The 13,464-nt window shown below is 63.0% G+C and overlaps 1 protein-coding gene across 1 annotated transcript; it reads left to right on the top strand.

Moving 5' to 3' along the window:
- Positions 1 to 1,183: 1,183 nt before the first annotated feature.
- On the top strand, positions 1,184 to 12,013 carry LOC139381328 (proline-rich protein 36-like). The gene is made up of 15 exons (XM_071124778.1): positions 1,184 to 1,295; positions 3,709 to 3,976; positions 4,387 to 4,676; positions 5,087 to 6,254; positions 6,792 to 6,961; positions 7,361 to 7,950; positions 8,346 to 8,543; positions 8,672 to 8,816; positions 8,908 to 9,253; positions 9,424 to 9,612; positions 9,659 to 9,875; positions 10,080 to 10,266; positions 10,739 to 11,138; positions 11,257 to 11,480; positions 11,976 to 12,013. The coding sequence occupies exons 1-15, from the start codon at positions 1,184 to 1,186 to the stop codon at positions 12,011 to 12,013; spliced, it is 4,542 nt and encodes a 1,513-aa protein (XP_070980879.1).
- Positions 12,014 to 13,464: the final 1,451 nt, after the last annotated feature.

The following is a 13,464-nucleotide window of genomic DNA, read 5'->3' as shown; positions in this document are numbered from 1 at the left end:
GAGAGAGGTGGGATCTGTAGCTGGTTTAATTGACATACTGTATCTTCCTCTTATCTCTCTATCTTATACCGTTAGTTCTGTATCTATGACATCTATGTATTTGAATCCATACCACTGATTCAGCTCCAGGAAATTACCACGAGCCCCTCCTCCCCAATTATGGTGCCACAAACCTCCTGTGAATCATACCCACTAACCCACACTGTCAGAGGGAAGAGGAGCAGTGCTGCAGTCTCCCTCCCTCCCTCCCTCCCTCCCTCCCTCCCTCCCTCCCTCCCTCCCTCCCTCCCTCCCTCCCTCCCTCCCTCCCTCCCTCCCTCCCTCCTTCCCTCCCTGTCTCTCTCTCCCCTCCCTCCCTCCCTCCCTCCCTCCCTCCTGGTCTCAGAGATAGTCACCACAGAGTCCCCTGGAGAATGAAGATCTGGTCTCAGAGATAGTCACCACAGAGTCCCCTGGAGAATGGAGATCTGGTCTCAGAGATAGTCACCACATATTCCCCTGGAGAATGAAGATCTGGTCTCAGAGATAGTCACCACAGAGTCCCCTGGAGACTTAAGAGCTGGTCTCAGAGATAGTCACCACAGAGTCCCCTGGATAATGAAGATCTGGTCTCAGAAATAGTCACCACAGAGTCCTCTGGAGAATGAAGATCTGGTCTCAGAGATAGTCACCACAGTCCCCTGGAGAATGAAGATCTGGTCTCAGAGATGGTCACCACAGAGTCCCCTGGAGAATGAAGATCTGGTCTCAGAGATAGTCACCACAGAGTCCCCTGGAGAATGAAGATCTGGTCTCAGAGATAGTCACCACAGAGTTCCCTGGAGAATGAAGATCTGGTCTCAGAGATAGTCACCACAGAGTCCCCTGGAGACTTAAAATCTGTAACATTCACAGCTGAGCTCACTCAGTTTAGCTCAACGGTGATTGGCTATTATGTTAATTGATTTTTTATCAAGGGAGGCTAAGTGCTCGCTGGCTTCCCGTTGCTTTCAATACTATGGGCGGCAACAATGTCATACTCTTTTTGACCAACCAGACTGCATCAGATAGATGGTCTACACATACAGAGGACAAGAGGGGTGCTGTTTTTCTCGGTAGCTTTCTCCTGTGAGATGCATTCTGTCTCTTGCGAACTGAAGGAAAATGACGAAAACAAAGAGAAGCGAAAGATCAATTATTTTATATGTTTTCCCCCACCAGCCCCCCAGACTCCAGCCCCCCAGACTCCAGCCCCCCAGACTCCAGCCCCCCAGACTCCAGCCCCCCAGACTCCAGCCCCCCACCAAAAAATATTGGTCAGGAACACAAATGTTTTGGGGGAAGCCTGGCTTCCCTTGGCATGCAGGAACACATGTTACTGGGTCTCAGAGATTAGAGGAGTCCTGACCCTGACCCTGACCATGACCCTAAACCTAACCCTAACCACTGGGTCTCAGAGATAGTCCCCACATTAGAGGAGTCCTAACCCTAACCCTAACCACTGGGTCTCAGAGATAGTCCCCACATTAGAGGAGTCCTAACCCTAACCCTAACCACTGGGTCTCAGAGATAGTCCCCACATTAGAGGAGTCCTAACCCTAACCACTGGGTCTCAGAGATAGTCCCCACATTAGAGGAGTCCTAACCCTAACCCTAACCACTGGGTCTGAGAGATAGTCCCCACATTAGAGGAGTCCTATCCCTAACCGTAACCCTGTCCCCACATTAGAGGAGTCCTGATCCTAACCCTAACCCTGACCCTGACCCTTACACATGCCACTGGGTCTCAGAGATAGTCCCCACATTAGAGGAGTCCTGACCCTAACCCTGACCCTATCCCTGACCCTGACCCTAACATATGCCACTGGGTCTCAGAGATAGTCCCCACATTAGAGGAGTCCTGACCCTAACCCTGACCCTATCCCTGACCCTGACCCTAACACATGCCACTGGGTCTCAGAGATAGTCCTAACCCTAACCCTAACCCTAACCCTGTCCCCACATTAGAGGAGTCCTGACCCTAACCCTAACCCTGACACTGACCCTAACACATGCCACTGGGTCTCAGAGATAGTCCCCACATTAGAGGAGTCCTAACCCTAACCCTAACCACTGGGTCTCAGAGATAGTCCCCACATTAGAGGAGTCCTAACCCTAACCACTGGGTCTCAGAGATAGTCCCCACATTAGAGGAGTCCTGACCCTAACCCTGACCCTATCCCTGACCCTGACCCTAACACATGCCACTGGGTCTCAGAGATAGTCCCCACATTAGAGGAGTCCTAACCCTAACCCTAACCACTGGGTCTCAGAGATAGTCCCCACATTAGAGGAGTCCTAACCCTAACCACTGGGTCTCAGAGATAGTCCCCACATTAGAGGAGTCCTAACCCTAACCGTAACCCTGTCCCCACATTAGAGGAGTCCTGATCCTAACCCTAACCCTGACCCTGACCCTAACACATGCCACTGGGTCTCAGAGATAGTCCCCACATTAGAGGAGTCCTAACCCTAACCCTAACCGTAACCCTGTCCCCACATTAGAGGAGTCCTGCTCCTAACCCTAACCCTGACCCTCACCCTAACACATGCCACTGGGTCTCAGAGATAGACCCCACATTAGAGGAGTCCTGACCCTAACCCTGACCCTATCCCTGACCCTGACCCTAACACATGCCACTGCGTCTCAGAGATAGTCCCCACATTAGAGGAGTCCTAACCCTAACCCTAACCACTGGGTCTCAGAGATAGTCCCCACATTAGAGGAGTCCTAACCCTAACCCTAACCACTGGGTCTCAGAGATAGTCTCCACATTAGAGGAGTCCTAACCCTAACCACTGGGTCTCAGAGATAGTCCCCACATTAGAGGAGTCCTAACCCTAACCCTAACCCTGACCCTAACCCTAACCCACACGCCACTGGGTGTCAGAGATAGTCCCCACATTAGAGGAGTCCTAACCCTAACCCACACGCCACTGGGTCTCAGAGATAGTCCCCACATTAGAGGAGTCCTAACCCTAACCAATGGGTCTCAGAGATAGTCCCCACATTAGAGGAGTCCTAACCCTAACCCTAACCACTGGGTCTCAGAGATAGTCCCCACATTAGAGGAGTCCTAACCCTAACCCTAACCCTGTCCCCACATTAGAGGAGTCCTAACCCTAACCACTGGGTCTCAGAGATAATCCCCACATTAGAGGAGTCCTAACCCTAACCCTAACCACTGGGTCTCAGAGATAGTCCCCACATTAGAGGAGTCCTAACCCTAACCATTGGGTCTCAGAGATAGTCCCCACATTAGAGGAGTCCTAACCCTAACCCTAACCCTAACCCTGTCCCCACATTAGAGGAGTCTTAACCCTAACCCTAACCCTAACCACTGGGTCTCAGAGATAGTCCCCACATTAGAGGAGTCCTCACAGTGTTCTGATCTTAGATGAGGGGGTTGTGTGTGTGGGTGCGGGTTGTGGGGTGTGGGGGTGTGTGTGTGTGGGGTGGGGGGTTGTGTGTGTGTGTGTGTGTGTGTGGGGGGGGGTGGGGGGCACCCCAGTTCCAAATGGCCCCCTGTCCGCTACGTAGTGCAGTACGTCTGACCAGGGCACAGTGGGAATAGGGTGCCATTTGGGATTCAGGGCAGCAGTACTTTGTCCCATTGGAGAGCAGTAAAAAGGCCCGTAATGACATTGTAGCTAGTTAAGGAGAATTAACTGATGTGATTCTGCCCTCAGCCCCCCAGACTCCAGCCCTCAGCCCCCCAGTCTCCAGCCCCCAGCCCCCCAGCCCCCAGCCCCCCAGCCCCCCAGACTCCAGTCCTCAGCCCCCCAGACTCCAGCCCCCCAGACTCCAGCCCCCCAGACTCCAGCCCTCAGCCCCCCCATACTCCAGCCACCCAGACTCCAGCCATCAGCCTCCCCAGACTCCAGGCCCCCACACTCTGCCCCCCAGACTCCAGCCCCCCAGACTCCAGCCCCCCAGCCCCCCAGACTCCAGCCACCAGCCCCCCAGACTCCAGCCCCCCAGACTCCAGCCCCCCAGACTCCAGCCCTCAGCCCCCCCATACTCCAGCCACCCAGACTCCAGCCCTCAGCACCCCCAGACTCCAGCCCCCCACACTCTGCCCCCCAGACTCCAGCCCTCAGCCCCCCCAGCCCCCAGCCCTCCAGACTCCAGCCCCCCAGACTCCAGTCCCCCAGACTCCAGCCACCAACCCCCCAGCCCCCAGCCCTCCAGACTCCAGCCCCCCAGACTCCAGTCCCCCAGACTCCAGCCACCAGCCCCCCAGACTCCAGCCCCCCAGACTCCAGCCCCCCAGACTCCAGCCCCAGCCCCCCAGACTCCAGCCCCCCAGACTCCAGCCTCCAGCCCCCCAGACTCCAGCCACCAGCCCCCCAGACTCCATGCCCCAGCCCCCCAGACTCCATGCCCCAGCCCCCCAGACTCCAGCCCCCCAGACTCCAGGCCCCAGCCCCCCATACTCCAGCCACCCAGACTCCAGCCCTCAGCCCCCCAGCCCCCAGCCCCCCAGACTCCAGCCCCCCAGACTCCAGCCCCCCAGACTCCAGCCCTCAGCCCCCCCATACTCCAGCCACCCAGACTCCAGCCATCAGCCTCCCCAGACTCCAGGCCCCCACACTCTGCCCCCCAGACTCCAGCCCCCCAGACTCCAGCCCCCCAGCCCCCCAGACTCCAGCCACCAGCCCCCCAGACTCCAGCCCCCCAGACTCCAGCCCCCCAGACTCCAGCCCTCAGCCCCCCCATACTCCAGCCACCCAGACTCCAGCCCTCAGCCCCCCCAGACTCCAGCCCCCCACACTCTGCCCCCCAGACTCCAGCCCTCAGCCCCCCCAGCCCCCAGCCCTCCAGACTCCAGCCCCCCAGACTCCAGTCCCCCAGACTCCAGCCACCAACCCCCCAGCCCCCAGCCCTCCAGACTCCAGCCCCCCAGACTCCAGCCCCCCAGACTCCAGCCACCAGCCCCCCAGACTCCAGCCCCCCAGACTCCAGCCCCCCAGACTCCAGCCCCAGCCCCCCAGACTCCAGCCCCCCAGACTCCAGCCTCCAGCCCCCCAGACTCCAGCCACCAGCCCCCCAGACTCCATGCCCCAGCCCCCCAGACTCCATGCCCCAGCCCCCCAGACTCCAGCCCCCCAGACTCCAGGCCCCAGCCCCCCATACTCCAGCCACCCAGACTCCAGCCCTCAGCCCCCCAGCCCCCAGCCCCACAGAATCCAGCCCCCCAGACTCCAGCCCCTCAGACTCCAGCCCCCCAGACTCCAGCCCCCAGCCCCCAGCCCCCCAGACTCCAGCCCCCCAGCCCCCCAGACTCCAGCCCCCCAGACTCCATCCCCCCAGACTCCAGCCCCTCAGCCCCCAGACTCCAGCCCTCAGCCCCCCAGACTCCAGCCCCCCAGACTCCAGCCCCCCAGACTCCAGCCCCCCAGACTCCAGCCCCAGCCCCCCAGACTCCAGCCCCCAGCCCCCCAGACTCCAGCCACCACCCCCCAGACTCCATTCCCCAGCCCCCCAGACTCCAGCCCCCCAGACTCCAGCCCCCAGCCCCCCAGCCCCCCAGAATCCAGCCCCCCAGACTCCAGCCCCCCAGACTCCAGCCACCAGCCCCCCAGACTCCAGCACCCCAGACTCCAGCCCCCCAGACTCCAGCCCCCCAGACTCCAGCTCCCAGCCCCCAGACTCCAGCCCTCAGCCCCCCAGACTCCAGCCCCCCAGACTCCAGCCCCCCGGACTCAAGCCCCAGCCCCCCAGACTCCAGCCCCCAGCCCCCAGACTCCAACCACCAGCCCCCCAGACTCCATTCCCCAGCCCCCAAGACTCCAGCCCCCCAGACTCCAGCCCCCAGCCCCCCAGACTCCAGCCACCAGCCCCCCAGACTCCAGCCCCCCAGACTCCAGCCCCCCAGACTCCAGCCCCCCAGACTCCAGCCCTCAGCCACCCCATACTCCAGCCACCCAGACTCCAGCCCTCAGCCCCCCCAGACTCCAGCCCCCAAAACTCTGCCCCCCAGACTCCAGCCCTCAGCCCCCCAGCCCCCCAGACTCCAGCCCCCCAGACTCCATCCCCCCAGACTCCAGCCCCCAGCCCCCAGACTCCAGCCCTCAGCCCCCCAGACTCCAGCCCCCCAGACTCCAGCCCTCAGCCCCCCCATACTCCAGCCACCCAGACTCCAGCCTCCCCAGACTCCAGGCCCCCACACTCTGCCCCCCAGACTCCAGCCCCCCAGCCCCCCAGACTCCAGCCACCAGCCCCCCAGACTCCAGCCCCCCAGACTCCAGCCCCCCAGACTCCAGCCCTCAGCCCCCCCATACTCCAGCCACCCAGACTCCAGCCCTCAGCCCCCCCAGACTCCAGCCCCCCACACTCTGCCCCCCAGACTCCAGCCACCAGCCCCCCAGACTCCAGCCCCCCAGACTCCAGCCCCCCAGACTCCAGCCCTCAGCCCCCCCATACTCCAGCCACCCAGACTCCAGCCCTCAGCCCCCCCAGACTCCAGCCCCCCACACTCTGCCCCCCAGACTCCAGCCCTCAGCCCCCCCAGCCCCCAGCCCTCCAGACTCCAGCCCCCCAGACTCCAGTCCCCCAGACTCCAGCCACCAACCCCCCAGCCCCCAGCCCTCCAGACTCCAGCCCCCCAGACTCCAGCCCCCCAGACTCCAGCCACCAGCCCCCCAGACTCCAGCCCCCCAGACTCCAGCCCCCCAGACTCCAGCCCCAGCCCCCCAGACTCCAGCCCCCCAGACTCCAGCCCCCAGCCCCCCAGACTCCAGCCACCAGCCCCCCAGACTCCATGCCCCAGCCCCCCAGACTCCATGCCCCAGCCCCCCAGACTCCAGCCCCCCAGACTCCAGGCCCCAGCCCCCCATACTCCAGCCACCCAGACTCCAGCCCTCAGCCCCCCAGCCCCCAGCCCCACAGAATCCAGCCCCCCAGACTCCAGCCCCTCAGACTCCAGCCCCCCAGACTCCAGCCCCCAGCCCCCAGCCCCCCAGACTCCAGCCCCCCAGCCCCCCAGACTCCAGCCCCCCAGACTCCATCCCCCCAGACTCCAGCCCCTCAGCCCCAGACTCCAGCCCTCAGCCCCCCAGACTCCAGCCCCCCAGACTCCAGCCCCCCAGACTCCAGCCCCCCAAACTCCAGCCCCAGCCCCCCAGACTCCAGCCCCCAGCCCCCCAGACTCCAGCCACCACCCCCCAGACTCCATTCCCCAGCCCCCCAGACTCCAGCCCCCCAGACTCCAGCCCCCAGCCCCCCAGCCCCCCAGAATCCAGCCCCCCAGACTCCAGCCCCCCAGACTCCAGCCACCAGCCCCCCAGACTCCAGCACCACAGACTCCAGCCCCCCAGACTCCAGCCCCCCAGACTCCAGCTCCCAGCCCCCAGACTCCAGCCCTCAGCCCCCCAGACTCCAGCCCCCCAGACTCCAGCCCCCCGGACTCAAGCCCCAGCCCCCCAGACTCCAGCCCCCAGCCCCCAGACTCCAACCACCAGCCCCCCAGACTCCATTCCCCAGCCCCCAAGACTCCAGCCCCCCAGACTCCAGCCCCCAGCCCCCCAGACTCCAGCCACCAGCCCCCCAGACTCCAGCCCCCCAGACTCCAGCCCCCCAGACTCCAGCCCTCAGCCACCCCATACTCCAGCCACCCAGACTCCAGCCCTCAGCCCCCCCAGACTCCAGCCCCCAAAACTCTGCCCCCCAGACTCCAGCCCTCAGCCCCCCAGCCCCCCAGACTCCAGCCCCCCAGACTCCATCCCCCCAGACTCCAGCCCCCAGCCCCCAGACTCCAGCCCTCAGCCCCCCAGACTCCAGCCCCCCAGACTCCAGCCCTCAGCCCCCCCATACTCCAGCCACCCAGACTCCAGCCATCAGCCTCCCCAGACTCCAGGCCCCCACACTCTGCCCCCCAGACTCCAGCCCCCCAGCCCCCCAGACTCCAGCCACCAGCCCCCCAGACTCCAGCCCCCCAGACTCCAGCCCCCCAGACTCCAGCCCTCAGCCCCCCCATACTCCAGCCACCCAGACTCCAGCCCTCAGCCCCCCCAGACTCCAGCCCCCCACACTCTGCCCCCCAGACTCCAGCCCTCAGCCCCCCCAGCCCCCAGCCCTCCAGACTCCAGCCCCCCAGACTCCAGCCCCCCAGACTCCAGCCACCAACCCCCCAGCCCCCAGCCCTCCAGACTCCAGCCCCCCAGACTCCAGCCCCCCAGACTCCAGCCACCAGCCCCCCAGACTCCAGCCCCCCAGACTCCAGCCCCCCAGACTCCAGCCCCAGCCCCCCAGACTCCAGCCCCCCAGACTCCAGCCCCCAGCCCCCCAGACTCCAGCCACCAGCCCCCCAGACTCCATGCCCCAGCCCCCCAGACTCCATGCCCCAGCCCCCCAGACTCCAGCCCCCCAGACTCCAGTACCCAGCCCCCCATACTCCAGCCACCCAGACTCCAGCCCTCAGCCCCCCAGCCCCCAGCCCCACAGAATCCAGCCCCCAGACTCCAGCCCCCCAGACTCCAGCCCCCCAGACTCCAGCCCCCAGCCCCCAGCCCCCCAGACTCCAGCCCCCCAGCCCCCCAGACTCCAGCCCCCCAGACTCCATCCCCCCAGACTCCAGCCCCTCAACCCCCAGACTCCAGCCCTCAGCCCCCCAGACTCCAGCCCCCCAGACTCCAGCCCCCCAGACTCCAGCCCCCCAGACTCCAGCCCCAGCCCCCCAGACTCCAGCCCCCAGCCCCCCAGACTCCAGCCACCACCCCCCAGACTCCATTCCCCAGCCCCCCAGACTCCAGCCCCCCAGACTCCAGCCCCCAGCCCCCCAGCCCCCCAGAATCCAGCCCCCCAGACTCCAGCCCCCCAGACTCCAGCCACCAGCCCCCCAGACTCCAGCACCCCAGACTCCAGCCCCCCAGACTCCAGCCCCCCAGACTCCAGCTCCCAGCCCCCAGACTCCAGCCCTCAGCCCCCCAGACTCCAGCCCCCCAGACTCCAGCCCCCCGGACTCAAGCCCCAGCCCCCCAGACTCCAGCCCCCCAGACTCCATTCCCCAGCCCCCAAGACTCCAGCCCCCCAGACTCCAGCCCCCAGCCCCCCAGACTCCAGCCACCAGCCCCCCAGACTCCAGCCCCCCAGACTCCAGCCCCCCAGACTCCAGCCCTCAGCCACCCCATACTCCAGCCACCCAGACTCCAGCCCTCAGCCCCCCCAGACTCCAGCCCCCAAAACTCTGCCCCCCAGACTCCAGCCCTCAGCCCCCCAGCCCCCCAGACTCCAGCCCCCCAGACTCCATCCCCCCAGACTCCAGCCCCCAGCCCCCAGACTCCAGCCCTCAGCCCCCCAGACTCCAGCCCCCCAGACTCCAGCCCCCCAGACTCCAGCCCCCCAGACTCCAGCCCCCAGCCACCAGACTCCAGCCCTCAGCCCCCCAGACTCCAGCCCCCCAGACTCCAGCCCCAGCCCCCCAGACTCCAGCCCCCAGCCCCCCAGACTCCAGCCACCACCCCCCAGACTCCATTCCCCAGCCCCCCAGACTCCAGCCCCCCAGACTCCAGCCCCCAGCCCCCCAGCCCCCCAGAATCCAGTCCCCCAGACTCCAGCCCCCCAGACTCCAGCCACCAGCCCCCCAGACTCCAGCACCCCAGACTCCAGCCCCCCAGACTCCAGCCCCCCAGACTCCAGCTCCCAGCCCCCAGACTCCAGCCCTCAGCCCCCCAGACTCCAGCCCCCCAGACTCCAGCCCCCCGGACTAAAGCCCCAGCCCCCCAGACTCCAGCCCCCAGCCCCCAGACTCCAACCACCAGCCCCCCAGACTCCATTCCCCAGCCCCCAAGACTCCAGCCCCCCAGACTCCAGCCCCCAGCCCCCCAGACTCCAGCCACCAGCCCCCCAGACTCCAGCCCCCCAGACTCCAGCCCCCCAGACTCCAGCCCTCAGCCCCCCCATACTCCAGCCACCCAGACTCCAGCCCTCAGCCCCCCCAGACTCCAGCCCCCAAAACTCTGCCCCCCAGACTCCAGCCCTCAGCCCCCCAGCCCCCCAGACTCCAGCCCCCCAGACTCCATACCCCCAGACTCCAGCCCTCAGCCCCCCCATACTCCAGCCACCCAGACTCCAGCCCTCAGCCCCCCCAGACTCCAGCCCCCCACACTCTGCCCCCCAGACTCCAGCACTCAGCCCCCCAGCCCCCTCAGACTCCAGCTCCCCAGACTCCAGCCACCAACCCCGTAGCCCCCAGCCCTCCAGACTCCAGCCCCCCAGACTCCAGCCCCCCAGCCCCCCAGACTCCAGCCCCCCAGACTCCATCCCCCCAGACTCCAGCCCACAGCCCCCAGACTCCAGCCCTCAGCCCCCCAGACTCCAGCCCCCCAGACTCCAGCCCCCCAGACTCCAGCCACCCAGACTCCAGACCCCAGCCCCCCAGACTCCAGCCCCCAGCCCCCCAGACTCCAGCCACCAGCCCCCCAGACTCCATTCCCCAGCCCCCCAGACTCCAGCCCCCCAGACTCCAGCCCCCAGCCCCCCAGACTCCAGCCCTCAGCCCCCCAGACTCCAGCCCCAGCCCCCCAGACTCCAGCCCCCCAGACTCCAGCCCCCAGCCCCCCAGACTCCAGCCACCAGCCCCCCAGACTCCAGCCCCCAGACTCAAGCCCCCCAGACTCCAGCCCTCAGCCCCCCCAGACTCCAGCCACCCAGACTCCAGCCCTCAGCCCCCCCAGACTCCAGCCCCCCACACTCTGCCCCCCAGACTCCAGCCCTCAGCCCCCCAGCCCCCAGCCCCCCAGACTCCAGCCCCCCAGACTCCAGCCCCCCAGACTCCAGCCACCAACCCCCCAGCCTCCAGCCCTCCAGACTCCAGCCCCCCAGACTCCAGCCCCCCAGCCCCCCAGACTCCAGCCACCAGCCCCCCAGACTCCAGCCCCCCAGACTCCAGCCCTCATTCCCCTTATACTCCAGCCACCCAGACTCCAGCCCTCAGCCCCCCCAGACTCCAGCCCCCCACACCCTGCCCCCCAGACTCCAGCCATCAGCACCCCAGCCCCCAGCCCCCCCCAGACTCCAGCCCCCCAGACTCCAGCCACCAACCCCCCAGTCCCCCAGACTCCAGCCCCCCCAGCCCCCCAGACTCCAGCCCCCCAGACTCCAGGACCCCCAGACTCCAGCCCCCAGCCCCCAGACTCCAGCCCTCAGCCCCCCAGACTCCAGCCCCCAGACTCCAGCCCCCCAGACTCCAGCCCTCAGCCCCCCCAGACTCCAGCCCCCCACACCCTGCCCCCCAGACTCCAGCCCTCAGCCCCCCAGCCCCCCCCAGACTCCAGCCCCCCAGACTCCAGCCACCAACCCCCAGTCCCCCAGACTCCAGCCCCCCCAGCCCCCCAGACTCCATTCCCCAGCTCCCCAGACTCCAGCCCCCCAGACTCCAGCCACCAGCCCCCCAGATTCCAGCCCCCCAGACTCCAGCCCCCAGCCCCCCAGACTCCAGCCACCAGCCCCCCAGACTCCAGCCCCCGAGCCCCCCAGACTCCACTGGAGTGTGTGTGTGTGTGTGTGTGTGTGTGTGTGTGTGTGTGTGTGTGCGTCCATGCGTGTGTGTGTGTGTGTGTGTGTGTGTGTGTGTGTGTGTGTGTGTGCGTCCATGCGTGTGTGTGTGTGTGTGTGTGTGTGTGTACTGGTTAGAGCTGAGTTGCATGGCCCCTGGGGTTGGAAATCAGATCCAGCCTGGCACAGCCTTATGGTCTGTGTGTGTGTGTGTGTGTGTGTGTGTGTGTGTGTGTGTGTGTGTGTGTGTGTGTGTGTGTGTGTGTGTGTGTGTGTGTGTGTGTGTGTGTTCTCAGCCTTGTGGTGTGTGTGTGCCTGCCCTGCAGTCGGAAGGAAAGGCAGTGTTGCATTTTGGGCAGATCGTGCGATAAATACCAAATAGTTCAGATGAATGTTGAGTAGTGACTGTCAGCGAAAAGTGGATGCCTTATCTCCCTACTGTCTCCCCTTATCTCCCTAGTTTCAGACAACTCAATCTGCAAGTCGCTTGTTCCATAGGTATTCTATAGTGTACTCAGTCAACCGTAAATCTAGGAGATGTTAGCCTAAACTATGAGCCTATTATGTTATAGTATATTTTCACATATTTTCAAACAACTGGAACAGAGGAATGTGAATACTGCAGCCTACAGTGTGTGTGTTGCCAGTTACAACCACTCTTACCTCCCCAACATCTTCTCCACCCCATCACATCTCCCTCACCTCCCACACCACCCTGTCCCCTACCCCCTCTCCATCCAACCACCTCCCCCACACCGTGTGTGTGTGTGTGTGTGTGTGTGTGAGTGAGATCCCCTGAACTTGAAGTTAGAGATATTAATAATAAAGAGATTCAAGTGTCTTTAATCAAAAACATGTGGTTGGAAAGCAATAGCAGCCTGCAGACGACAGAGAGAGACCCCACACTGTAAAGACCCTTCCTGAAACAGAGAACAACTGCAAAGAACCTTACTGAAACAGACCCAACACTGTAAAGACCCCTACTAAAACAGAGAACAACTACAAAGAACCTTACTGAAACAGACCCCACACTGTAAAGACCCTTACTGAAACAGAGAACAACTGTAAAGAACCTTACTGAAACAGAGAACAACTGCAAAGACCCTTACTGAAACAGACAACAACTGTAAAGACCCTTACTGAAACAGAGAACAACTGTAAAGACCCTTACTGAAACAGAGAACAACTGTAAAGACCCTTACTGAAACAGAGAACAACTGTAAAGACCCTTACTGAAACAGAGAACAACTGTAAAGACCCTTACTGAAACAGAGAACAACTGTAAAGACCCTTACTGAAACAGAGAACAACTGCAAAGACCCTTACTGAAACAGACAACAACTGTAAAGACCCTTACTGAAACAGAGAACAACTGTAACGACCCTTACTGAAACACACACAGAGAGAGAGAGAGAGAGAGAGAGAGAGAGAGAGAGAGAGAGATAGAGAGAGAGAGAGAGAGAGAGAGATCTACCTCCCACTCAGTCTATTCTGGAGAGAGAGAGAGAGATCTACCTCCCACTCAGTCTATTCTGGAGAGAAAGAGAGAGAGATCTACCTCCCACTCAGTCTATTCTGGAGAGAGAGAGAGAGAGAGAGGAGATCTACCTCCCACTCAGTCTATTCTGAAGAGAGAGACAGAGAGATCTACCTCCCACTAAGTCTATTCTGAAGAGAGAGAGAAGATCTACCTCCCACTCAGTCTATTCTGAAGAGAGAGAGAGGAGATCTACCTCCCACTCAGTCTATTCTGAAGAGAGAGAGAGAGGAGATCTACCTCCCACTCAGTCTATTCTGAAGACAGAGAGAGAGAGAGAGAGGAGATCTATCTCCCACTCAGTCTATTCTGAAGAGAGAGAGAGAGGAGATCTACCTCCCACTCAGTCTATTCTGGAGAGAGAGAGAGAGGAGATCTACCTCCCACTCAGTCTATTCTGAAGACAGAGAGA

This window comes from Oncorhynchus clarkii, chromosome 23, assembly GCF_045791955.1.
Source record: "Oncorhynchus clarkii lewisi isolate Uvic-CL-2024 chromosome 23, UVic_Ocla_1.0, whole genome shotgun sequence".
Taxonomy (NCBI): Eukaryota; Metazoa; Chordata; class Actinopteri; order Salmoniformes; family Salmonidae; genus Oncorhynchus; species Oncorhynchus clarkii.
This window is presented reverse-complemented; position numbering and strand designations above follow the sequence as displayed.